At 47.8% G+C, this 26,494-nt stretch overlaps 1 protein-coding gene and 1 non-coding gene across 5 annotated transcripts in view; both read left to right on the top strand.

The window, feature by feature from the left end:
* Window positions 1-9,640, top strand: part of Tmem40 (transmembrane protein 40) — a 31,095-nt gene extending 21,455 nt beyond the window's left edge. Inside the window, exons 4-12 of one of the 4 annotated variants that reach the window (XM_021191335.1) lie at window positions 1,345-1,416; window positions 3,660-3,713; window positions 5,264-5,299; window positions 5,890-5,922; window positions 6,217-6,264; window positions 7,605-7,676; window positions 7,781-7,855; window positions 8,370-8,432; window positions 9,086-9,640. In XM_021191335.1, coding sequence (XP_021046994.1) covers window positions 1,345-1,416; window positions 3,660-3,713; window positions 5,264-5,299; window positions 5,890-5,922; window positions 6,217-6,264; window positions 7,605-7,676; window positions 7,781-7,855; window positions 8,370-8,432; window positions 9,086-9,105 — 473 coding nt within the window. In that variant the 3' untranslated portion in view covers window positions 9,106-9,640. Of the gene's footprint in view, window positions 1-1,344; window positions 1,417-3,655; window positions 3,714-5,263; window positions 5,300-5,889; window positions 5,923-6,216; window positions 6,265-7,604; window positions 7,677-7,780; window positions 7,856-8,369; window positions 8,433-9,085 lie in introns of all 4 variants that reach the window. The other 3 variants (XM_021191336.1, XM_021191337.1, XM_021191338.1) reach the window with 3 other exon arrangements.
* Window positions 9,641-13,886: 4,246 nt separating this feature from the next.
* LOC115063541 lies at window positions 13,887-14,014 on the top strand. The gene has a single exon (XR_003843387.1). It is a non-coding gene; the product is annotated as a small nucleolar RNA SNORA17 (small nucleolar RNA).
* Window positions 14,015-26,494: the final 12,480 nt, after the last annotated feature.

Raw genomic sequence — 26,494 nt, 5'->3', positions numbered from 1 at the left:
TGATGTATATGTGTAAAATATAGGAAAGAGGGAAATAGCTGGGCATGATGACACGTGCCTGTGATTCCAGCACACAAATCTGATGACATTCTGGTCTACATAGTGAGTTCTAGACCAGCCAGGACTATGTAGTGAGACCCTGTTCCAACAGTAAAAAGAAGTCGGAATAAAGTCACTCAAAATCTTATTCATTAAGATAAGCATATATTTGAATGTGCTTCCTAAACACATAATAATTTTTTTTATTTTAATTTTTATTTTTTTGAGACAGGGTTTCTCTGTGTAGCCCTGGATGTCCTGGAACTCACTCTGGAGACCAGGCTGGCCTCGAACTCAGAAATCTGCCTGCCTCTGCCTCCCAAGTGCTGGGATTAAAGGCGTGCGCCACCACTGCCCAGCTCATAATCAATATTTTTAAAATTAAGAAAAATAACACAAAAGGACATGTACAGTTTCTACGCAAACACCACACTGTTGTATGTACGGAACTGGCATGGCAGCGGATTTTGGTACACGTGGCAAGTCTTAGAATTTTCTCGTCATGGAATCCGCGGGACACCTTTAGTACCTGACAACTCTTCCTCTGTGTCAGGTGAAATTACACGAACACTGACTTAGAAGCACAGTTAGCTTGATTTCCTGGCTTTTTAAAAACTGAATACAATTGACCAGGAAGCCCCCAAGCATATGGAGGGAACTCACCCAGGGCCATCTTGGTAGTCTTAGGAGAAAGCCCTGTAGCCAGAAACTCCTGGCTCTGAATTCTTTGTCCACACTAGTCTAAGGCGTGCACAACTCAACCAAGCTTTACCAACTCCAGGCTCCTGCTCCAGGCTAGGCTGTGACCTTCAGGAGCATAGGTGGCCAGACAGACAGACCACCCAGCCATCATGGTGACTGACTCGAGGCAGGGAGGACAAAGTCAGTGAGAGTTTAAGCAATATGATTAGGGTTTCTATAGGACATGTGACATCAGCTTAACATCACAATCAAGGAGACAAGTTGGAAAGACATTCCAGGCAAGTAAAACACATGACAGATGCCCAGGGTCATATGACGCCATGAGGACAGAGATGATACAGCATTGTGCTTAGTGGACTCCGTAAGATGGTGTGTCATGGAACTCGGTTGCCTCCTCAGGAAAGCCTCTCGAGGCAGCAGCAGAGGTAGGGCTCCATCACAAAACACAGGGGGGACAGAAAGTTAGAGGCCACTGTCCTAACCCGCAAGCCAGCCAGAGCTCCTTCCCCCATAAGTGTGGGAAGACTGCGAATGTCCACCAGAGCCACTGCGGTTGTGGCTCCTTCCGACTGAAGCCCTACAGCTTGTGTTTGCTCCTCACAGACAGCAGCGATGAGGACCAGCCCTCCAGAGGTCCCAGGAAACACAGGAAGCCCCGCAGGGACAGCTCGCGTGGTAGGCAGCAGGCTTCCCATCTTTTCTTTGCTGAACTCAGTGGGGCCCAGTGAAGAGGTACCTCACAGTGTTGTTCGTACAGGACAAAGGGGAAATAGCCTACTTAACACCCTACGATCACCACAGCCACCAGACAGAAGCAGAAAGTTGGGCTCTGCCTTGGTGATAGTCTGGTTTTTTGTTTGTTTTGAGGCAGGATTTCACTGTGTGGCCTTGGCCATCCTAGAACTCTCCATGTAGACCAGGAAAGCCTGCATCTTCACTCCCTGCTTCGTTTTTTGATGAGCGTTTCTCTAGCTCTGACGTGATAGGTATCAAGTCACAGAACTCAACTGGTTGCGTATGTATTTGTTAAAAAAAAAAAAAAAATCATACAGAAGGCTCAGCAGCCAAGAGCACTGACTGCTCTTCTAGAGGTCCTGAGTTCAATTCCCAGCAACCACATGGTGGCTCACAGCCACCTCTAATGGATGTTCTATTCTGGTGTGTCTGAAGACAGCTACAGTGTACTCACATGCATAAAATAAATAAATAAATCTTAAAAAAAAAAAAAAAGTCGTACAGAGAACAGGAAGAAGGGGACTCTTGAGTTAGCTCAATGGGTTAAAGGTACCTGCTGCCAAATTTGATGCCCTGAGCTGGATGCCTGGGACTCCCCCCCCCCCAAAAAAAAAAGAAAATTGGCTTCCAAAACTTGCTGTCCTCTGACCTCCACATGTGCACTGTGGTATGAACTCCATGCCCCCATGCAAGTAAATAAATATTTAAAAAAGAACAGTTTACAAACAGAAAAACATAAAAATATAGATAGTAATTATGATGGTGAAGTGTGAGATAGATGTGTGTGTTTGTTTGTTTATTTGTTTATTTTTTATTTATTTGTTGTTTTTGCCATGCTGGAGTAGTACCCAGGGCTTGTTCTCCCACTGAGCTACAGTGAGATACAACCTCAACATCCCCCCTTTAAAAAACCATATCACTTATGTGTGTGAGGGCTTGCCTACATGTCTGTATGTGTACTCTGTGCGTGTGTGGTGCCCATGAAGACCAGGAAAAGATATCTGATTCCCGGGAACTGGAGTCCTAGATTGTTCTGAGACAACTTGTGGGTGGGGACTGGGAATGGAATCCAGGTACTCTGCAAGAGTAACCAGTGCTCTGAAGGCTCGAGCCGTCTGTCCAGCCCTAGGAAATCACTTTTGCCTAAACAGATAAATAAATTTTGTGAGAACGTCATGGAGAGAATGGGAATTAACGAATGAATGTCTAATGCAGAACCTGGTATACAAAATGTGCTTAATAAATGCTGCCTATGGTGCTGGAGTTGAGCCTGGGTTTTATTTTTAGAGATATAACTAGCTGGGGGATCTGGGATGTAGCTCAATGTATGAAGTTGGTGCTGAGCATGCAGAAGTCCTGTGTTCAAGGTCCAGTACCAACGATGATGATGGTGGTGGTGGTGGTGGTGGTGATGATAAATAAATGAATAAAATAAAACAACAACTACAAATAAAAAAAGCAGGAATGCAGGTTTTATGAGAGACCTGTAGAGTCACTCCTTACTATGTAAGTTTGGTAGAATCATTTTAATTTTTTCCCTCCATCACCCACATCTCTGTGTCAGGATCAGACCAGTCCCTCGCACAGGCCAGGCAAGCTCTCTCGCACTATGCTGTCCCCTGAGCTCTAACTGAACGTTTGAGCCCCTGTTGCCTTGCCTGTGTAACAGGTAGGCGGCATGCATTGGTGCCTTCTCCATTCTCTATGAGAATCAAATGGAGACATCCTGTATAAATCTCCCAGTACAGCACTATGCACCTTAATAAATGGCAACTACTCCTTTTATATAAAGATGTAAAGGTTATTTATGTGTATGGGTGTTTCGCCTACCTGTACGTGTGTGTGCCATAGAAATGCCCGCAGAGGCCAGAAGATGGTGTAAGGTCACCTGAAACTGCAACTGTTTGCTGTGGGTGCTGGAAACTGAGCCTGGGTCCTCTGGAAGAGCAGCCAGTGCTCTTGGCCTCTGAGCCATCTCTCCAGCCCCTCCCATAACTACTCTTGACTGAGACCCACGTCTTGTCAGATCTGCAGTTTCTTCTCAGTAACGGAACATAGCTCCTCTAGGAGCACTGAGGGCAGCGACAGTGACACTGTTTTGCCTTTTGGAGACTTCAGATGTAGGGAGATGGCGGTGGTTCTCAGACACTGGAGGGACTTCACCAAGCTTTGTCTCCACCCAGGTGCTGACCACGGGGAACTGGAGGTGCTAAAGGATGAGCTTCAGCTCTACGAAGGTAATTCCTTGTCTCCTGACCTTGGAGAAGAGAACCGTGAGGGCCGAGAGCCCAGTGGGCACACGAGGGGTAGCGTCTCATGATCTGAAGGTTCCCAGGCAGATACAGATGGGGGGGTGAGACTGCAGCCATTCGGGTGGGACTGAAGTCCCTGCTACCATGGTTACAGTGGGTCAAGGGCTGTCACCCTTCCTGGCTGACTGAAACCCTGACTTTCAGCATGGTCTTGACTGGTCACCCCGAACAACTGACCCTCAGTTTTGCTAGCAGAAAAGATGGGTTGTGATCCATTCCACTATCTTGAAACCCTGCATTATTTAAGAATGGCTCAGTGTGTTAGAGAGATGGCTCAGAGGTTAAGAGCACTGACTGCTCTTCCAGAGGCCCTGAGTTTAATTCCCAACAACCACATGATGGCTCACAACCATCTGTAATGAAACCTGATGCCCTCTTCTGGTGTGTCTGAAGACAGTTACAGTGTGCTCATATACATAAAATAAATAACTAATAAAAAAGAATGGCTCAGAACCCTGTCCACATTTAGGAACTGTCTCCAAGAGCCCTGTATGACGGTGAGGAGACATAGAGAGCACAGAGAGAGAGTGTAAATGACAGAGAACTTCGGTCAGTAGCACTTCAACTAAGAGGGAGAATTCACAGATTGGCCTAGTTCATCAAAGAGCCTGGCAGATGCACACTATCCAGAGAGAGAGAGAGTTAGGACCCCCAATATCCACCCACTCCCCCAACTCGGAGTAATGAGCCAGGAAAACAGCAAGATCACAGGCTCACTCAGAGCAAGAAGACCACGCAGCACACATGGCTGACTCTGGGCGCTGGCACTGTAGGTGATCTTGATATTGTTTCACTTGCTTATCTGAATTTATTTATTTATTTATTTATTTTAGTACTAGAGATCGAACCCAAGGCTGGCTTCTTTGTTGTTATTTCATTTTGTTTTGCTTTTTTAAATATTGGTTTTATTTAATTGTTTTAAAGATTTGTTTATTTTATGTGTATGAGTGTTTTGCCTACATGTGTGTCTGTGTACCATGTGTGTGCCTGTAGAGGCTGAAGAGTGGGTCTGCTCTCCCAGACTTAGAGTTACAAACAGACATGAGCTGTCATGAGGGTGGGGCCCGAACCCAGGTCCTCTGAAAGAGAATCAAGAGGAGCTGTTTCTCCTGCTCCCTAATTTTAAATGTGTGTGTCTGAGTGTGGATTTATACATAAGTGCAGTACCAGAAGAGGCCAGAAGAGGGCAGCAGATTCCCCCAAACCAGAGCTGGGGGAGCTTGTGAACATCTGGTACTCAGCCACCTCTCCAGACTGTTTAATTTTGTTTTAAATAAAAAGCACTGGCTTCCCATGGCTTGTGGTGGGGATTACTTCCTGGTAGATGGAGCAGGAACCGTCCAGCCTGCTCCAGTCCCTGCCCAGCCTACACCCGATCAGTGCAGGTCTCCAGGTAGGCCCCACCCTCTTCCCTAGGCCCCCTTCTCAGGAAGCCACCGACCATGTGTGTGCTCACTGATTCTCCTTCCGTGCAGGCGCTGCTGGGGAAATGGTGCCTGCTGGGGAGTCAGGTGAGTACCCAGGAAGGGGAGGGAGTCAAGGATTCTGGAGTTCAGTGGGGTCTGGGCATTGTCCTGGTGGAGCACTGTCAGTGGGCATTGTCCTGGTGGAGCACTCTCAGGGTCACAGCCATGAAACGTGGCAACTCCGGGCCCACTTAAGGACCTGACTGCACGAATAGACGGGAGAGGGGTTATGGGACATGGAAATGGAGGTCCAGGCAAGAGGAAGCAGGTATCAACCAGCTAGGAAAGGTCCCTTGGGTCCCATGACTGAAACGTTACCTAGAGAAGTGGTTCTCAACCTGTGGGTGTCAACGCCTTTGGGGGTCACATATCAGATATTCTGTACACCAGATATTTACACTATGGTTCATAGCGATAGCAAAATTATAGTTTTAAAGTAGCAATGAAATAATTTTATGGTTGGAGAGGGTTCACCACAACATGAGGAACTATTTTGAAGGGTCGCAGCATTAGGACAGTTGTAACTTACTGTCTTGGAGCCTCTTCTCTGTCACCTCTGGCCTCTCCCCAGGGTGGCAGCTCCTGGCAAGGTGCCTGGGCTGACATGACACTAACACTGAGTTTCTCATTTCCAGGACTCCGAAGGAGAGGTTCCGGCTCAGCGGGGGGTAAATATACAAGCTCCCAGGACAGCGGGATGCTGTCTGCCAGGGGCCAGAGGGGGCCACCAATGACCTGAGACCAGTTCTGGCGGGGATGTCAATCCATGCATGATTCTGAAAGAAGTCTCCATCGTGGGAGAGAGGGAAGGAAGAAGAGGGCTAGCCTATGGAGGGATGAGGAAGTCAGGGAGGGGCCCTGCTGTGAGCACCCTCTGACCCACAGACAAACACCCAGGGATCGAGTCTTTAGGTGGGGAGTGGTAATCTCCGAAACACACCTTTCTGTCTTTCATTCTTAAGGAGAAGTGGAGGCTTCTCAGTTAAGAAGGCTGAACATAAAGAAGGACGGTAAGTCGTTGTGTCCCAGAGCCGTCCTCTCCTGGCTGGTCCCGATTTCTGTGGATCCAAGATGGCTGGCGACTGGAATGATCATAACCCTAGTCACCTCTGCCAGGGGTCCCACGGTCAGCAGAGTCCTCGGCAATAATCCCCTTGGTGGGGGCGGGGGTGAGGGGGACAAGCAGTGACGTCTAGCTTCCCATGTAGGAACCGAAGCCCAGGGTTGGGGGCCTCAGACCTACTGAAGGGCACGGCCTGGGTTTGGCACAGCCTGGGCTTGGCACAGCCTAGGACTGGCGCCGACCTACGCTCCTTTCGTTGTATGTGAGAGCGGGACACAGTTAGGGTGTGGGGGTGCGGAAGTTCCCGGAGAAGTGACGAGAGCTTCTAGGGTTTCCTCCGCTCCAAGCATGGACTCCACGAGGACTTCCGGGAAGACCATGAGGGAAGGAAAGAGCGACCTTGGGGTTTTGTTCGTTTATTTAGATTTTTGAGACACAGCTTCTCTGAGTAGCCCTGGCTCTCATGGATCTAGCTCTGTAGACCAGGCTGCCCTCAAACTTAGGGTCCTTTTCTCTCAGCATCCCCAGGATGCAGGAGTGCACCCCGGACTCCCCTTAAGTTCTCTTTTGTATTCCCCTTGAGTGAGAAAGAAGGGAGACATCCTGCTGACATCCCTTTTAAGAAGCACCAGAGATCTAGCCTCTCATGCTTGTTAGCCTCAGAACGTCACACTTGGCACCTTTGCTTGGTTTAATGCTCACTCAAGAAATTAATTCCTGAGCACCCCCGTGGGGCTGGGCCGGCGGCTCAGTCTCCTCGGACCGGAGCTGACTGAGAATCTCCTCTTGAGACTTAGAGCCAGGGAAGAGGGAACCCGTAAACACAGATATAAACCCCAAGCTGAGTGGCTGTACACTTTCCAAAAATAAAGAGGAGAGGTGGGGCTGGAAGGGGGCCTCCTGGGTGCTGTTAACCCTGGCTGGTCAGGAGCAGGGGCACTGTCCTGTATAAAACAAGAAGGGGCTGGGGCCGGTGCTTTCGCTGTCCAGTGTGCTTCCCCTTCCTTTCTCAGAGGACTGGAGTTTGGAGCACAGCACCTACATCAGGTCCCCCACAAATGCCTGTAACTCCAGCTCCAACGTCCCCTTCAGGCTTCTGTGGGTACTTACTTGATGCACATGTATCATGTGCATGCATATGTTCATGTACATGCATGCACAGAGAGAGAGAGAGAGAGAGAGAGAGAGAGAGAGAGAGAGAGAGACCAGAGAGACCAGAGAGACAGAGAGAGAGACAGAGAGAGAGAGACAAAGAGAGAGAAAGCCATCCACCATCCTTTCTTGTAGACGAGTTTTTCCATTTTGTCCTTCTCTGCTTTGCCATCGGAGCCTTGCTGGTGTGTTACCACTACTATGCAGGTGAGGCCTGCCGGGGACCCGGGGAGGGGCTGTGTGGGAGGACAGGAGTCACCCTCCACCCCTACAATGAATAGCTGATTGTTGTCTCCTGGCTGCGCTCGCAGACTGGTTCATGTCCCTCGGGGTCGGCCTGCTCACCTTTGCTTCCCTGGAGACCATAGGTATCTACTTCGGGCTGGGTAAGTAATCCTGTCAAAAAAACTACACAGCCCTGCGGGCTCCTGGAGGGGTGGCAGCTGGGCTGGCCCGCCATCACCCTCTAGATTGGCTAAGAGTCACAATCTAAACTTTTTTTTTTTTTTTAAGTAAATTCCTTATGTTTGTATTTTCTTCCTGACCGCATGTGAAGTCAAAGGGAGGTCATTGGCAAAACCTTGTGGAAAAAAGGGGTTAGTTCCACAAAAACAGTTTAAAGTGGCAAACACGCGTAGCTCCTCAGATACTGAAAACAAGCGAGTAGCGAGCGCCAGGCATCGAGGTCGCGGGGTTTCCTGCCCCTGTTATTAAGGCCTGTGACTCGTTTTTCCGTGTAATAACCGCAGCACTGTTGTTGACGTTAGCCTGAAATTGCATGTTAGGGCTCTGTTTGCGTGGGGTGTGCTTGGGTTCTGGGACATCGGGGGAGTGAGCCTGACCCTGGGCCCTTGAGGGGCCACCGTCCTTATCAACATTTCCTCCTTGTTCTCTGAGCAGTGTACCGGATCCACAGCGTACTGCAGGGCTTCATCCCCCTCATTCAGAAGTTCAGGCTGCCAGGTAATGGTGCCGCACATTTCCCCATCGAAAACTGTCTCCCGATTGGGGCTTTCTTCTTGGAAAAAGATCTGTCTGATCTACGGAAAGTCCCGGAGTCGGGAGGCTCGGGTTCAAGTTCCGCCTGTGTTCTGTGACCCCCCAGACAGCAGAGAGGTGTCAGCATTAAAGAAAAGCAAGGAACTCTGTACCTCTGTACTCCTCAAATGCTACCTCCTCCCTGCCTGTATTAAGTAACTTTGTAGTTTCCTTTGAGATAGCCTGGGCTAAAGAAGAGTCTCTATGAGAGAGAGAGAGAGAGAGAGAGAGAGAGAGAGAGAGAGAGATGCTAGGATGGAACCCAAGGCTTCACACAGGCTAAGAAATTGCTCTACTGCAGAGCCATACCCCCCACACATTGTCTTTGACCAGCAGCCTGTCGGCTTTGGACTTGATGGTATTGTGCCTCAGAACCTAGAAGCCAGGGATGGTGTTTTTCTCTGCTGGAGATGGGAGTGGTAATATCTCCACAATTGTGAATCGTGGGGGACCCACAGTGCCTTCAGGAGGAGTCCTTTGAGGCCATCCCAGTGATATGTGGGCATTTGAGGTGGTGGCTGGAGCAAGACTTGGCTGCCTACAGAGTCCTATGTCATTCGTCTGGCTTTGCCTTCCAGGGTTCAGGAGAACCAACTGAGATCACTGCCTGACAGCAGCTGAGCCAGTCCCCAATGTGACCACTGTAACCACTGCCATGCCTGAGCCCAGAAGATAGACCGACGACTGTGCTGGAAGACACCAGGAGGCCACACAATAAAGAGCTCTTTCCTTCCATGTGATCTGAGTGGCGGCAATAGTGGGCAGGCTCTTGCTCTGCAGATTAGCACGCAGTCTCCGTGGGGAAGAGAAGAGGAATAGCGTCTGGGTTGGCGCGAAGGAGCTGGGATGCCATTGCTCTTAGGGCAACATGAGTCCTGGGCTCTTCAGGCTGGCATCTGCGAGCCTGGGTCTCTCTAGTGTCCCCAGGCCACACCTATGAGCTCACAGTTCCTGCAGAGCCATCTTGGGACAGCCATCCTGAGGCAGGGAGGCTGGGTCCCCAGGGGAACCTGTTACAGGTAAGACGCTATGGACCAAAGCTGCAGACCCATCATCCAGTGACCAACCCTGTTGCCCTTGGACTCCTAAAACCAAATAAATATTCTGTTCCCTGTGTTTAAAAAAAAAAAAAAGTCGACTAATATTCCTTTAGATTTCTTCCCCACCCCACCCCTCCTCTATTTTAAGGATTTTTTTTTCTTCTTTAAATACAGACTTTCATGTAGCCCATGCTGGCCTCAAACGCTCTATGCAGCCAAGACTAATGTTAAACTTCTGGTCCTCCTGCCTTTACCTCCTGAATGCTGGGATCATAGGTATGTGTTACTGTACTGGCTGCCTTGAACCCTGTGTCTCGTGCCTGGTAGGTGAGCATGTTACTAGCTGAGCTGTACATCCTTACAGTTCCTTTAGGTTTCTTGAGCGTGAGAACACATCTGGGGACTCCTTTGAATCCATCTAGATGGGGTGAACACTTATCCAATTGCATAGAGTATAAACGAGAATGTACGTATAGTGGCTCGAAGAAAATTCAGACTTCTTTTGCACAGGTGAGGGTAGCAAACATTCTTGTAAAAAAAAAGTGTGTGTATGTGTTTGTGTGTTTGTGAATGCTAGAGGCCTGGTTTAGTTAGAGTACTTGCCTCGAGTTCACAAAGCTCTGGATTTATCCCAAGCACCACACACACAAACTGAGCATGGTTTTGCATGCTGGTAATCCTAGCATTCTGGAACTGGACGCTGGAGGTTCAGGAGTTTAAGGGCAGCCTCAGCTACATAGGGAGTTCAAGAACCATCTAGGTCAACGAGATCCTATGCCAAAACAAATACCTGGGGTGGGAAATTTAGTATTTTCAACTCAACAAATACTAAAGGAGAGTATAGCCCCCTGCCTGACCAGGAACTCACTCCGTAGACCAGCCTGGCCTGGAACTCAGAGATCTACCTGCCTCTGTGTCTTGAGTGCTGGGATAGAGGGGGCTCAGCCTCGGGGATGTAAGCCTGGCCCTGCACTCTCTTACTGACTCGGCTCTAGACTTTATATCAAGGGCGACCATGGGAAACTAGAGAACACTCAAGGAGACCACACATGTCATCATGTGTCTGTAACCCCAGTGCTCAGGAGGCAAAGGCAGGAGGGTCATTGCAAGCTGGTGGCCGGCTAGCCTGGTCTACATAGGATGTTCTAAACTGGAAATGGCTACTTAACGAGATTTTCTTTTCTTTTTTTTTTTTTTTAGGAGTTAAAAAAAAAAGATGCTGGAACCTATTTCTTTGTAATCTAAGTTAAAAAGTTAGTTAAAAACCACACAGAAGATGAGACCAGAGTAGACTATAAAAATGTTTGAGGGTCAGGAAAGATGGCTCAGTAGTTAAAGGAACGGGCTGCTTTTGCAGAGGAGCTGGGTTCAGCTCCCGTGGTGGTAATTTGAATGGCAGTGCCCCTGTAAGCTCTTGTGTTTAAAGTTTTGTTTCCTGTTGGTCAGGCTGCTTGAAAAGGATGAGAAGGTGTGGCCTCCTGGTAGGAGGTGTGTCACTGGGGGCAGGCTTGAGGTTTCAAAAGCCTGGCACCTTTCCCACTGCGCCTTTCCTTGCCTCCTACCTGGACACAGCTCTCAGTGGTTCCTGCCACTATGCCTTTGCCCCACCATCATGGACTCTAATCCTCTGAAAGTGTAAGCTCAAACTAAATACTTTCCTTTGTAAATGGTCTTGGGCATGGCGTCTTATCACAGGAATAGAGAAGTAGCTAAGGTAGTTCAAGGATATGGTAGCTCACAGCTGTCGAAACTTCAGTCTCAGGGGATCAGTGTCTTCTGGTCTGCATGAACACCGTTACCTAAATCAGAATGGGAAAAAAAAAACTTTAAAAATGAAATAGGGTTGGAGAAATGGCCCAACAGTTAAGAGCGCTTGTTATTCCTGAGTTGGACCTGGGTTCAGTTCCCTGCACTCACTCATAAAGTTGCTGACAGACATTGGTAACTCCAGTTCCAGGAGATCTGATGCCCTCTGCTGGTCTCTTCGGGCACTGCACACATGTAACCTCCAAGGATATATGAGGCACACATGTGGTACATAGACATACATTCAGACAGAGCACTCATATACAGAAAACCAATCTAAAAAGACATAAAATTATTTCTTTACATCTTTTATTAAAATCTAAAAAGAAATAAAATAAGAATTTAAGATAGGATTATCACATGACTCAGAAGCTTCACTTCTGGGAATATATGCAAAAGATATTTTAAGAGCTATTTGGACACCTTCATTCACAACAGAAATGTTCACAATAGGCTATTTGTAGGAATAGACCTGTAGTTGGTCAGCCCTCAGGAGGCTGAGCCGGGAAAGTCACTAGCTTGAGGCTAACCTGGGCTATATAGCAAGATCCTATTTCAAAGTGTCAAAATTGTAAAAATGATAAATCAAACAAAAAAAAACAAACTTTAGAGTCTGAAGAGATAGCCCACCCAGTAAGATGCTTGCCAGGTCACCGTGAGGCCCCAGATTTGATCCCAGCACCCGCATAGAAAGCCAAGTGTGGTATGTAGTACCAGCCCTCGGGGTAGGGAGAAAACAGGTGCCTACCGTCCAGCTAGGTAACCAGTCAGCCCCTAGACTTAGTAAGAGACTCTGTCCCTAATAGACTGACTTCAGAATGCCATGCATAGCTGTGCACACACACGAACATATTCACGAGTCCATACAAAACCCAAAACATTGTAAAATTTAAGAAGAAAAAAATTTGAAGGACCAGGTGTGACAGAAACCTTTAATCCCAGCACTTAGGAGGCAGAGGTAGGCATAGTTCTGTGAGTTCTAGGCCAGCAGGGCTAAAGAGTGAATCCCTAACTCAACAAAGCAAAACAAAATGTTTTAAGGGGCTAAAAGTATAGGTCAGTGGTTGAATGTTTGCCTGGTATACAAGAGATCCTGGCTTTGAATACCCAGCACTCAAAACAAAGAGATTATAAAGGTAAAATCTAGGGAGCTAGAGAGATGGCTCAGTGGTTAAGAGCACTGACTGCTCCTCTAGAGGTCCTGAGTTCAAATCCCAGCAACCACATGGTGACTCACAATTATCTGTAATGGGACCTGATGCCCTCTTCTGGTGTGCATGAACACAGCTATGGTTTCCTCATATAAATTGAATAAAAGGATTTTTAAAAAAGGTAAAAATCTATGTTTTACCTTGTATTTTTTTCAATCTCAACTTATTAGTGGCCATAAAAGCAGGACATGACCTATAGGTTGAAACCCCCTAGGCATGGGGCTGCCACAGGGCAAAGCTGGAGCTGAAGGAGGCACAGAATGAGACAGAGCCAGAGGAAGATGGAAGACACAGTCATTTTGGTCCTTGGCAGCCTGGATGCGTCAGAGAGAGACAAGTTCAGTGCTTTATGCCCCTAGGTCTCCCAGCTCTGCCAAGGGTCTGAGTGGTGCACTCCCTTCCAGCCAGTCCAGCACTAACCTTGATGGTTCTCAGCTCCTCTGTACCACCGGAGCTTGGTCGCTGGTTACATCTCAGGCTATGGATTCCAGGAGCTCCAGAACAAAGTGGGGTCTAAAAATAAAGCATGGAATCCTGAACTGGGTAGACAGGACTGAAAATGAAGGGGCGTTGGTCCTTGGCTGTCCTGGACCCTGGTCACCAAACTTGTGTAGTCATCCACCCACAGGCCAAAGGAGCACTGAGTGTGCGCTGAGACCATGCAAGTCAGCCAGCACTGGGAAAAAGGTCAAGCCCGGGAGAACAATGACAGCTGTTTGTCCCAGTTTCCTGAAAGGGACCAAGTTCACATGTTCCTGTTCTCCAAGGCTGAGTGTTGAATGCTTGGTCCCCTTGGTGGAACTACTGGGAAGTGGTGAAATCTTGAGAGAATGGAGCCTACAGAGCCTATCAGTGGGTAGAGGATGGCATATCAAGATGGCTTTAGAAAGATCTCTCTAGCCATCCTCTTCAGGCTGTGTGAACAAGACCCTGGTCCTGTAGACAGATCCCCGAGATCAGGATCAGAATTGACCAAGGCCACACTCGGCCTTGGCCACACTAGCACGAGAGGGATCCTGAGGCAGACCCATGCCCGGAGACACAGACACCTCTGACACTCACCTTTAGCTCACGGGCTCCCTAATATGGCAGATGGACACACCCACCTTAGGTGGCAAGCAGAGGCCTCTCCCACATACTCCCCCCCTCCCACTCTCCCCACCTGAGGACTTCCGGGATAGCCTTCCAACTTCCCCTTCCTTCCTTACATCCTCTCAGACCCAGACTCTCCCTTAACAAGTCTCTGACCATTTAACCTTGCCCTGGCATTGGCTTCCAGAAGGATCCAGACTACCAGAGTAAGCTGTCTTTCCCCTTTTTCTATTGCTTACGACACAGCAAGTAAGGTGTGGCGGCTGTGTCACATGCATGTCATCAGTAGGTAGCAGAGAGGAGAGAGGCCATATCTATGCCCAGTGCTCTACCTATGAATACCTGAATGTCTGAAAAAAAAAATCAAGTTTGAGACAACCACCATTCTGGCGCTAGGCAGGCCCAGATGGGCTCCCAGGACAGGGAGCAAGCCAGAGACTAGAAGAACCCAGCCTGCAACTGTAGGCCCCCCGGCAGGGATGGGCCCTAGACAGACAATTCTCAAAAGGGGCCACTCAGGCAAGCGGGGCAAAGAGTGGGCTTGAAATGACTACTGGACCAGCGCCAGGGGGTCCAGTCAGGGAGCTAGCCTGAGATAACCATCAGTCCAGAACCACACTGGCCTGGGTTTGGGCAGACCGTGTCTGAGGAGACCCCTGCCCAGCACCGTAACACACATAGCACTCTTGAGATGACTGACACTGACACTCAGAGATCCTGGGTACCACTAAGAGAAGCAAGTCAGTGTGGAGAAACGGAGGAGAAAGAGAACCAGAAGGACGCGGGCCCACTGAAGAGAGGCAGAACTGGAGACTCGAGGATACAGAAGAACAGCCTGGTGTGAGTAGCTGGGGATGCCACCTGGGACCACGGTGGGGTCCTTGCCTGTGCAGCTACCAGGGACCATGCCTGTCTTGGTCTGTCGACCTGCAGCAGCAGGGATCTGTACTCATCAAAGGTCAAGAGGATGTCCCTGGGCTGGGCTGCCACTAGGGCCATGCTGATGTCTGAGCTGTACAGAACTGGCCCTACCTCTCACTTGGGCACTGTGGGAGGGCTGACCCTGGGGACACGAGAGCAGGAGAGCTGAACCTGCCCCTACCCAGCTGCAGTGCTTGGGAGAAAGGGCTCCACACACTGCAGGCGTTTTGGGTGAGCCAGTCCAATGTGAGTGTGGAAGAGCTGGCCCTACCGCTCATCTCCCATGTGCTGGTGTGGATGTGGGAGAGATAACCTCCTCCCCGCTCATCCTTCACCACCTTCAGCATCAAGGAGGAGACCTATCCCTGGGGTCTTGAAAGCTGGAGAGCAGTCCTTGGCCCTCACCAGTGGCAGCACTCAAGAGAGCAGGCCCTGTACCTCTGGGCAGCCAGGTGACCCTGGTAGCAGGGGTAGGGATGAGGGTGTGACAGCAGGAGAGCCGACAGGTTGCTCAGATACCGCCCTGGCCCAGATCCAGGGCTTTGAATGGGCCTACCCCAACATCTACCCTGCTGAGGTGTGTGAAGGAGCCAATCCTACAGAACCAAAACTACAGCTCTCCATGACACGGCAACAACAGGATGTCGGAGAAGAGCCCCAGTGAGGATCCAGTATTGCTGAAGTAGCAGAAGCCCGGGGCCTCATACCAGACCAGTGGCTCACTGCAATGAACATTTGCTATCAGGGTGGACAGAAGGATTTACTGTGGGACACATTGTGACCCGCTTCAACTTCCACAACGAGGAGACTTTTCTTTTTCTCTGTTGGTGGGGAAGTTGCGAGAGGGGAGGGCAGGTATGAGGGGAGGGAAAGATGAGTGGGATTGGGGTGCATAATGTAAAATTCCCGAAGAACTAATAAAAAGTTAAAGAAAGGAAGAGAGAGAAAGGGAAAGAGAAAGAAGGAAAGACAGGGTCTCTCTGATATGTAGCTCAGCTGTTCTGGAACTCAATATAGACCACGCTGCTCTTGAACTCAAGAGATCAACCTGCCTCCTGAGTGCTGGGATTAAAGGCATGACCCACCGCACTTGGGAGGCAGAGGCAGGTGGATTTCTGAGTTCGAGGCCAGCCTGGTCTACAAAGTGAGTTCCAGGACAGCCAGGACGATACAGAGAAACCCTGTCTCGAAAAAAACCAAAAAGAAAGAAAGAAAGAAAGAAAGAAAGAAAGAAAGAAAGAAAGAAAGAAAGAAAGAAAGAAAGAAAGAAAGAAAGAAAGAAAGAAAGGCTGAGTAAACCATGGGGAGCAACCCAGTCAGCAGCACCCTCCATGGCTTCTGCATCAGCTCCTGCCTCCAGGTTCCTGTCCTGACTTCCTTCAGTGATGCACAGTGATGTGGAAGTGTAAGCTGAATAAGCCCTTTCCAGGGAGGTGGTTTTGGTCATGGTGTTCTGTCATGGGGTTAGAAACCTAAGGCACACAGCAAATAAAAAATTTAAACTAAAACTGGCACGGCAGTGCGGGCCTGGGATTTCTGGGAAGCCAGGGGCAGGCAGATCTTTGTGAGTTCCACGGCTATATCGAGAGACCCTGTCAGAGACAAACTAAAAATGTAGAAAGCAAGAGAAGAGGATGCCCTGCCTCTAGCCTGCACATACAGCACACACAGGTACCACCACACAAGCACACATGTGTAAACCAAACCAACCAAACACGGAACAAACAAAAACCCCTCGAAGAGCAGTGAAAATTAATAAGCACCTTTTATGAGACTAGGTTTCTCTGTGCACCAGGCTGGCCTCTAACTCACAGACATCTGCTTCTCTCTGCCTCCACAGAGTGGGAAAATTAATTTTTATGAACTTTAACAAGGTTCCTTGATTCATTTTTTGTTGTTTCTGCTCGTTCATTTGTTTTTGTGTGTAATTTTGCCTTTTCTTTTCAGAGCTGGTGACTAAATCCAGGTCCTTGTACTTGCTAGGCAATTGCTCTGTCACTGAGCTAAACTTCCAACTCTTTTTTTTAAAGATTTATTTATTTATTATATGTAATTACACTGTAGCTGTCTTCAGACACTCCAGAAGAGGGCGTCAGATCTTGTTACGGATGGTTATGAGCTACCATGTGGTTGCTGGGATTTGAACTCCGGACCTTTGGAAGAGCAGTTGGGTGCTCTTACCCACTGAGCCATCTCACCAGCCCTAAACTTCCAACTCTTGATAGACATTTCAGTTCAGATGAAAGTCAGGCAACTGACAAACATGTGAAGGCATGCTGTGGAGGTTTGAATAGGCTTGGCCCCTATAGACTCATGTATTTGAATGCTTGGTCATAGTGAGTGGCACTATCAGGAGGTGTAGCCTTGTTGGAGGAAGTATGTCGCTGTGGGGGCGGGGGTTCTGAGGTTATATATCTTCAAGCTCCGCCCAGTGTGGATGACAGTCTTTTTGCTGCCTTCAGATCAAAATGTAGAACTCTCCAGCTCCTCCAGCACTATGTCTGCATACACCCTGCCGTGCTTCCCACCATGATGGTAATAGATTAAACCTCTGAAACTGTAAGCCAACCCCAATTGCCATGGTCATGGTGTCTCTTCATAACAATAAAACTAGAAGATACACACTTAGTATACTGTATTATATGGAATCATTAAAATGACCATGGACTACACACCCTCAAGATAGGTGACAATTACTATCTGGTGATACAAAATGTTGCTGAATGGAGCAGTGTGCTGGGCAGGAACAGCCAGGCATTTGTTCAGCCACTCTGGAAAACTCTCTGGCATTATCTAGTACAGTCAGAGATACACTGTCACGTCGGTATCTGAGAGGGAGGCACAACTTCATGCAACAGAGCATAAGGAGGGACAGTTAGAAGATTCGAAGCAGTGCTGTGCAAGACAGCCCCAATCTGAAAGTAGTCCAAATGTCCATGAGCAGAATGAAAGTATTGTATAGTCATATACTGAAATATTATGCAGCAATGCAAATAAATTATCAGGACCAGTGAGATGACTTAGCAGGTAAGAGAGCTTAGCACCCAGGCCTAGCAAACTGAATTCCATCCCCAGGAACCACACAGTGGAAGGAGAGAACCAGTTCTGCGGCATGGCCCTCTGACCTCCAAGTCGACGCTGTGGCGAGGACAGCTGAACCCCCACATCATACACTTACACACTAATAGTTAATTTTAAAAGAAAATGAGGAAACACATTTTCATGCAATAACATTGATAAACCTCACAAACATAATGATAGATCATTTTAATTTTTTAGAATTATGTGTGTGTCTGCGTGGGAGTATGTATATGTGAGTGCCCGGTTCCTTCAGAAGCCAGAAGAGGGTGTCAGATCCTCTGGGGCTGGAGTTCCTGGCAGTAGTGAGCCAACCACCCAGTGAGTGCTGGGGATTGAACTCTGGGCCTCTGCAAGATCAGTAATCACTCTCAATGGCTGAGCCTTCTCTCCAGTGCCCATAAGCATAATATTGAGTGAAAATGTGTGACTTTATTTATACAAACTTCCCATTTTTTAAGATATGTATTCTGATAATTAAGCACAAAACAAAAAGATGCAGGCACAGCCCTGCAGTTCTGAGAGATGTATGATTGCCTGGGCAGTCAATGTCTGGTTGAATAAGGTAATTGCAGAGACCTCTTTCTTTGTGTTTTTGTTTTGTTTTGTTTTGTTTGTTTGTTTAGTTTAGTTTAGTTTAGTTTAGTTTAGATAGCATTTCTCTGTGTAACAAAGCCCTGGCTGTCCTGGACTAGGCTGCCCTTGAACTCACAGGGACCCACCTGTCTCTACCTCTGCCTCCCAAGGGTCACCACGCCCTACTCATTTCTTTGGTTTTTAAGATACAGTATCTACAGGTAGCACAGATTGTCCTCAGACTCAAATCCTCTTGTCTCTGAAACCTGAGTGCTGGGATTAAAGGCATGTGCCATGCCAGACTTCTGGATACTTTTCTATATATTCCATGATAAAAATTAAGGGCTGCAAGTAGAGAGGTGGGTTAGTGACTAAGTGTGCATATTGCTCTTCCAGGGAACCTGGGTTCTGTTCCCCACACCTACATCGGGCAGCTCACAATGAGCTACAACTCCAGTTCCAAGGAGACCCAACATGTCTGGTCTCTGAGGCCACCTGCATCCACATGCACACGTAACAGCACACAGATACAAACATACATGTGGTGAAAAGAGGGCCTTTAAAAAAATTAACGGCTGAGGCTGTTGTCCAGCATACATAGATTCCTGGGTTGGATTCCCAGTACCAAACCCAAAAATATTTAAACCATGCATTAAAAATTTAAATCTCTCTCTGTCTCTCTGTCTCTGTCACTGTCTCTCTCTTGTATGTGTGTGTGTATGACAAAGACACACAGACAGAGAGGGAAAGTCAGAGAAGGTAAGAAACAGAGGGAGGAAAGAGAGAGAGAGAGAGAGAGAGAGAGAGAGAGAGAGAGAGAGGGAAGAGAGAGAGAGAGAGAGAGAGAGAGAGAGAGAGAGAGAGAGAGACAGGAGGGAAGTGGAGGGAGGAAGTTTGAAACCATAAACTTTTTGCTCTTCTGGACACAAGAGGGGGTGCTAACCAGTGACCAGCTAAGGAAACCAGGTTTCCTAGCAACAGAGAAAAACATTGAGGGGGAAGTTTCTAAGACTCCGTCGATGGGTTTCAGCTCTGCACCTGCTTGGGGCAGCAAGGCTCGCTCCTGGCACCGGGAGCCTTCTGTTGAGTCTTGAGCGTCCTTGACCTTTTGTGGGAAAGTGGAGTTCTCCTAAACATGAGGTCAGGTCGGCAGGGCTGGGGTGCTGAGCCCCGGATCGCCTTTCTACCCTGGTCTTTTCTGTAGGACTCCAAACCCCTTGGTGTTTCCCTCAAATGCAGAGGCAATTAAGGCATGGAAAGAAAGGAGTTTGCCTGGAGCATGCTGAGACTTCAGGTTGTAAAAAAAGAAAGATTTGGTTTGCAATGGCCATTCTTAGGTTTGTATTTTAACAGATAAGTATTGGGTAAATAAGTATTAGGTAAATCCTGTGGAATAGTAATAACACAGGAAGAATCCACTGTAAAGCTGCTGGGCTGGGGCTCCGTGGTTGAATGTGCTGGCGTTGCTGCCCGGATCTTGGCTGGCCCTGTGGCACTAGCAGGAGGTGCTGGGACCTTTAAGAGGTGGGGCTTACCTGGATAGCTGTGAGATCATTAGGTGCTCGGCCTCGAAGGGACTGGTTGGACCAGTCCTTGCCTTGTGTGTGGCCGACTTTTCCTGGGGAGACACCACACACACACACACACACACACACACACACACACACACACACACAAACACACACACACACATCTATTCTCTTAGAAAGGGAACCAACCCCATGACAGAATCAAGAAACATCCACGCCAAGGTGCAATTTGGTTAAACTAATGAGGCTTTATTGGTCGGCTAACAGGAGTGTGGGTGAGGGGTACTTACAGCACCAGGTGTGGCGCAAAAACAGCTGCATCGCCAAAAAAGCCCCAGCAGGGTGACGACGACTCACAAAAGCGGCAACCCTGGAGCGCTCTGTACACCGTGCAGGCAGCTGACAGATCCACGGCGTCTCCTCTCTGCAGCTGGGCTGCTCAGCGTCTCCTCCGACAGCTGTTCATTCCTTCTGGAAAGCCGGAGAAGGGCCTTCCAGAGTCTCGCAAGTTTCCACTTTCCCAGAAGGTGACCTCTTGTTTAGCTCCGTGATCTCCCAAGGGCCCCCGACCCTGCAAGGAAAGTTTGGATTCTGAGGAATCTGCCGCCCAGTTCCAGCCCTCTCCTGCCCTTCTCGCACCCGCTCTGCAACCGGCCTCCTTTGGCTCCAGCTTCCATGTTTGTCCTCACCACAAACCCAAATGTCTGAAACCATGAGCCAGAACGAAGCTTTCCTCTTTTTAATTTGGTTCTCTACAGAACTGTCAAAGTAGCAGAAATCTGGCTAACAAATGGAGAAAGAAACTGAGACGGATCACAGTCAAACTCCTGCACAGGGTTCCCAGCACACACACCCCGTACAGTTAGTTCACAGCGGCCTGCAACACCGGCTCCAGAGATCCAATGCACGGTTCTGGCCTCTGAGGGGACCTTTAGGATGCCCACTGTTAGCATTCTGTCTAAGCTCCGCCCACAGTTACCTGGCAACAGCCAGGTATGCCTGACTTACTATAAAGGGGGCTGCTTGCCCCCTCCTCTCTCTCTTGCTCTTGCCTTCCTGCTCCTGCTCAGTCCTCCTCATGGCCGGCCTTTACTCCCCTCCCCACCTCCCCTCTTCTCCCCTTCCCTGCCCTCCCCTCCCCTGCCCTCTCTCTCTGCCTTTCTCCACCTCTACTACCCCATATCCTGAATAAACTCTTTTCTACACTATGGTACTATGGCTGGTCCCTCAAGGGGAAGGGATGCCTCATCATGGGCGTCGGCTCCTTCCCCCATACCTCACCACACAGTCATAAAACATATTCCCCCTCTTTATCTTTTTATAAACACATCACCACTACATGCATGTCTCCACTTCCCTACATGTTAGTCTACATGTAATTAACAACAAATCTGTAAGAGAGAAAGAGGCGAAAAAAAAAAAAACCACCTGAGACTCAGAGACTAAACAGGATGACATGCAGATTTCTTCCCCAGTCCAATTTATAAAAGAAATATTTAAAACCATATTTTAATTTATTTTATTTTTTGAAAGGGTCTTACTTTGTAGCTCTGACTGACTTGGGACATACTGTGTAGACCAGGGTGGCCTTGAATTCACAGAGACCTGCCTGCTTCTGTCTACTGAGTGCTGGGATTAAAGGTGTGCTCAACCTATCATTATTTTTATTATTTTAAACGCTTATTTTTAAAGGTGTGAAGCTGTTTGTTGACTCTAATAACTAGATACATTAATGTTAAAACTTTGGGGAGGTAGTATTTTCTTTAGCAAGTGAAGAAAACCACTTTAAGCAAGAGCATGTTGGTAGGGAGGAACTTGCAGTTGTATTGGGGCCTCACTTTGAGAAAGCTGTCTGGCTACCACTAGCAGTGTAAGACCCCAACTCAGTTTGTTTCTTAGACCCCTAGAAAAAAAGCCCAGCAAAGAATTCTTTGTTCTTTCGCCTTCAGCCTGAGTTACTGATGACCTCTGGAACTGGCTCTTCTTAAACTCACCCTGGCGCCTCTTTGTGTAAGGGACTAAAAATGTTTGCCAAAGATAAGACAGCAACCCTTCCGTAGGAGATGGGCTGTAATACATTATCCCCACTCTTATGATGTTTACTCAGATCCCCACCAAGAATGTTTACCAAAGATAGCCTGTAACTCTTCAGTAAGAGATGAGCTGAAATGTTTACTCAGCTTCTCATTCTTTGTGAACTCCGCCCCCCCTTCCTTTAAAAGCCCTCAATTGAAACTGCTTCGTGTTGATTTTTCCTGATTAAACCTCATGCATATTGCATCAAGAATGGTTTCTCTTGAGTTATTGGGGCATCGTCTCATCCTGGGACTTGAACGAGGGTCTCCCCGGGAACAGGGGTCTTTCAGCAGGAGCCATAACATGTCTAAAATGTCTCTCCTAGACAGTGTGGTGGTGTGTGCATGTAATCCCAGCACTTGGTAGGTGTAGACAAGAGGCAGAAGATCAAGGCTACCCTTGGCATCAAATCAAGTTTGAAGTCCACTGGACGTCCAGGAGACCCTGTCCCCAGACACCCTTCTCTGATTCAGTGACAGTGCTTCAGACATAATTGGAAATGTGGCGAAAGGTACACAGGACAATATATATTTTAAAAGATTTATTTATTTATTATATAGAAGTACTCTGTAGCTGTCATTAGACACACCAGAAGAGGGCATCAGATCCCATTACAGATGGTTGTGAGCCACCATGCGGTTGCTGGGAATTGAACTCAGGATCTCTGGAAGAGCAGTCAGTGCTCTTAACCGCTGAGCCATCTCTCCAGCTCCACATGACAATATTGATGCCAGTTTTCTTTATGATGTCCCCTGACCCAGCACCGTGCGTGTGGCAACTCACAGCCATCCCCACCTCTCCAGCTCCAGGGGATCTGACATTCTATTCTGACCTCTGTGGGCATCAAGAATTTATGTGGCACAGGTAAAACATTCATACACACACAAAAAAATTCTTTAAAAAAAAATTAAAAATCTGCTCTTGCCCTTCCCCCCTCTCTCTCCAGGTGCTCATAACTGGCCTCTTCTCTCTCTCTCTCTCTCTCTCTCTCTCTCTCTCTCTCTCTCTCTCTCTCTCTCTCTCTCTCTCTCTCTCTCTCTCTCTGCCTTTCTCTGTCTCTCCTCTCTCAGCTCTCCTCCCCATGCCCTGAATAAACTCTATTCTATACTATAAAACATGTTTTTAATCTTTTAAAAAATCAGCTTCTAGCTGGTTGTGATGGGGCAAGCTGGTGCAGTGTATACCCAAGGGGTAGAGTCAGGAGAGTAGGCTGTACCTTTACGGGCCTGGCAAAGTGACTTTTTACGTGTGTTTTCAATTGGGGTCCGTGTGTTGAAGGACAGCTTGAAGGAGTCAGTTCTCATCTTCCACTGTGTGGGTCCTGAGATCTCACTCAGGTCTTTAGCAGTAAACACCTTTTACCACTGAGCACCACACCCATAGCCTGGAACTGTGCAGCCCACTTCCCTACCCCCACCCCCTGCCTCTGCTTCAGGTCAGGGGACAGCATAAATAAAACTGGCACCATTATTGTAATCCAGGAACAAAACAAAGCAAAAAAAAAAAATTAAAAAAATCCACATTTACTTTGATAAGGAAACACTCTAAGAAGCACCTTAGTTAGGGCTAGGGCTTGTGGTCTTTGAATCTGGACACAATCACAATCACCTTTTTAAAAGAAAGCATACATAAACCATTTATCTGCTTATTTATTTATGTGTGCATTTCTGGTGTGTGTGTGTGTGTGTGTGTGTGTGTGTGTGTGTGTACTTGCCACACACAGCTCAGTGGTAAGAGGACAACTTCCCTGCCCTAAAAGAGTTTTTTTTTGTTTTGTTTTTCAAGACAGGGTTTCTCTGTGTAGCCTTGACTGTCCTGGAACTCACTCTGTAGACCAGGCTGGCCTAGAACTCAGAAATTTGCCTGCCTCTGCCTCTCGAGTGCTGGGATTAAAGGCCTGCGCCACCACGCCCGGCTAAAGGAAAGTCTTGAACTGGGAGTGGTGGCTTATGTCTAGTATCCAACCACATCAGAGGGCTGAGATAGCCTGAGCTACACTGTGTATGCCATCCAGTCTGGGCTAAATAGTGAGGTCCTCTCTCAAAAGAAACAAAGACAAATTAAGGGCAGTAAGGAGATGGCTCAGTCAGTAATGTGCTTGCTAGGCAGACGCCAAGGCCTGCCGGGAGCCTTCAGGTATGGCCGTGGTGTTGCTATCTGTGACCCCAGCACTGAGGCTGCAGAAACAGGAGGGTGGCTCACGGGTTACCCGGCCTACAGGAATCAATGCGCTCCAGGCTCAGTGAGAGACCTCCATCTCCAAGGAGAAAACTTGACACTAGTTTCTGGCCTCCACACAAAGCGACACATTCATGAGCGTGTACATGCACATATACTAGACATAAAAATATTTTTAAAATGTGAACAATTTACATGTTTAACACATTCCCAAGTAGCATTCATTGATAATGCTATTCTCAGATCCACTTTGAGGATGGATGGTTCCTTAGTGCATCATCTACAGAGTCTCTCTGGGGGCTTAGGTTGTAGCCCAGTTTGTAGCTTGTGTTCAGGAAGCTCTGAATAAAAACTGTGGTGATGGTGATGGCGATGGAGATGGCGATGGCAATGGCGATGGTGATATTCACCTTCACTCAGGAGATGGATGCCAGAGGATCAGGAGTTTAGGGTCATTCTCAGTCACATATGATTGGAGGCTAGCCTGGACTACATAAGGCCTCTTTACCACACACCCCCCCCCAACATGTGTGATTTTCTGTGTGCTACACACATAGACTTCTCACCCTCAAAAGATAGGCACTTGTCTTTCCAGTGGCACCCTTACATCTAAATTGTTGGTGTGTCCTTAATTACCAATCACCTGAATAAGATTATCATAATTGTTCATTTATTCCCTTAATTACCTAAATGGTTGCTATTGTTTTCAATTCTACAGGTAGAGAGCTGTTGAGTCAGGAGACAGGCATGAGCTGGGTGTGGTGGCACTTATTGTGAGCCCAGCACTGGGGAGGCTGGGGTACAAGGATTACTGCCAAGTTGAGGCCAGCCTGGGCTACACAGTGAGTTCCAAAGCCAGTCTGGGTTTATAAGTGAGACCTTGTTGGGGTGGGAGAGATAGGGATGGTTTTTAGTCCCTAGACTACAAGTGTCACGCACTGTGGGCTCTATGTGTCATCTTATTTAATACTCGAAAGCCACTGATTAATTAATGCAGTCTGTACTGATCAAATGATATCAAATACTTTGGAGTTTCAGGGTTGAGCAAGATGTAGGAGTTAGGTACTATTATTATTATGCCCATTGGACAGATGAGGAAACTGAGTCCTGGGAGGTGACTTGCCTAAGAATTGCTAGTGACTGCTCCCTCACTGGTGCATTTCTACATCTCTGAACTGAAGGTGGGGATGCTTGCATATAATATCAGCAGAGGATTACAGCCAGGAGAGGCCAAGTCAGGAGGATTTGGAGTGCAAGTCTAGCCTGGGCTACATAGTAGGTTCTATGTTTATCTGGGCTATGTACAGACAGAACCTGTCTGGGTGAGGGAAAAATGTTATTTTTAGAAGCCTCCAGAAGCCCCAGGATGCTCTCTGGTTTGAGGGGTGTAGGTGTTTTCATTTTGGGTACAACTTATGTTCTGCCCCTTTGATGACCTCCTCTTTCTCCTTTCCAGGACAATCCTGGAAACAAATCAAATGACAGAATGTACTGTCATATAGCCTGGGAGAGAGAGCCTGTCCAAACACTTCCAGGAGTAAAAGCTAACACTTTCTACATTGACTTTGATTCCCACTTTTAGGGACTATTTGTTAATTTGTATTTATATTTGTCTGTGCTGCAGGTGTCCATGGAGGCCAAAAGAGGGCGCCAGAGCCCCTGAAGACGTACTACAGGGCTTGAAAGCTGCCACCCGAATGAGTGCTGGGAACCAAACCTGGGTCTTCTGGAAGAGTCATGAGTGCTCTTAACTGCTGAGCCATCTCTCTACTCCTGAGTTACTGCGTTCAAGAGTTAGGCTGAGGGTGCTGGAGAGAGATTTTAGCAGTTAAGAGCACTGGCTGCTCTTCTAAGGAACCTAAGTTCAAGTCCCAGCATCCACGGGGTGGCTCACAGCTGCCTGTAACTCCAGTTCCAGGGAGATCGAATGCCCCCTTCTGGCCTCTACAGGTACTACACACATGTAGGCATATAAAATAAAAATAGCTTTGTTTTCTTAAAGTACAAACAAGGTATAGTGGCTCACATCTTTAACCCCAGTGCTCAAAAAGCAGAGGCAGGTAGAACTCTGAGTTCAAAGCCAGCCTGGTCTACAGAGAGTTCCAAGACAGCCAGAGCTACACAGAGAAACCCTGTCTCAAAATATATGGGTAAATAATTAAATTAAATTAAAATGCATAACAGATGTGTATGGACGAGAGCTGACAGGCTCTTCTCTCTGAAGGGTTGGGCCAGTGACCACTCCCATGCCTCCCTTGGAAGAAATCACAATACCCATGGACAACTTCAGGGTCCAGAGTCAGCACGTTCTATTCTCAGGAATTCAGTCAACCTTTTACGTCTGTGAGTTCCACATTCCTGAATTCAATGAACCACAGATTGAAAGGCAAGGTTTGCATCTGATCAGGTGCGGCAGCTCATTCCAGTAATTCCAGCACTCAGGACTCTGAAGCAGGACTGTGGTGAGTTCAAGGCTAACC

This window comes from Mus pahari, chromosome 2, assembly GCF_900095145.1.
Source record: "Mus pahari chromosome 2, PAHARI_EIJ_v1.1, whole genome shotgun sequence".
NCBI classification, from domain to species: Eukaryota; Metazoa; Chordata; class Mammalia; order Rodentia; family Muridae; genus Mus; species Mus pahari.
The sequence above is the reverse complement of the archived record's forward strand: the minus strand, read 5'-3'. Positions and strand labels throughout refer to the sequence as shown.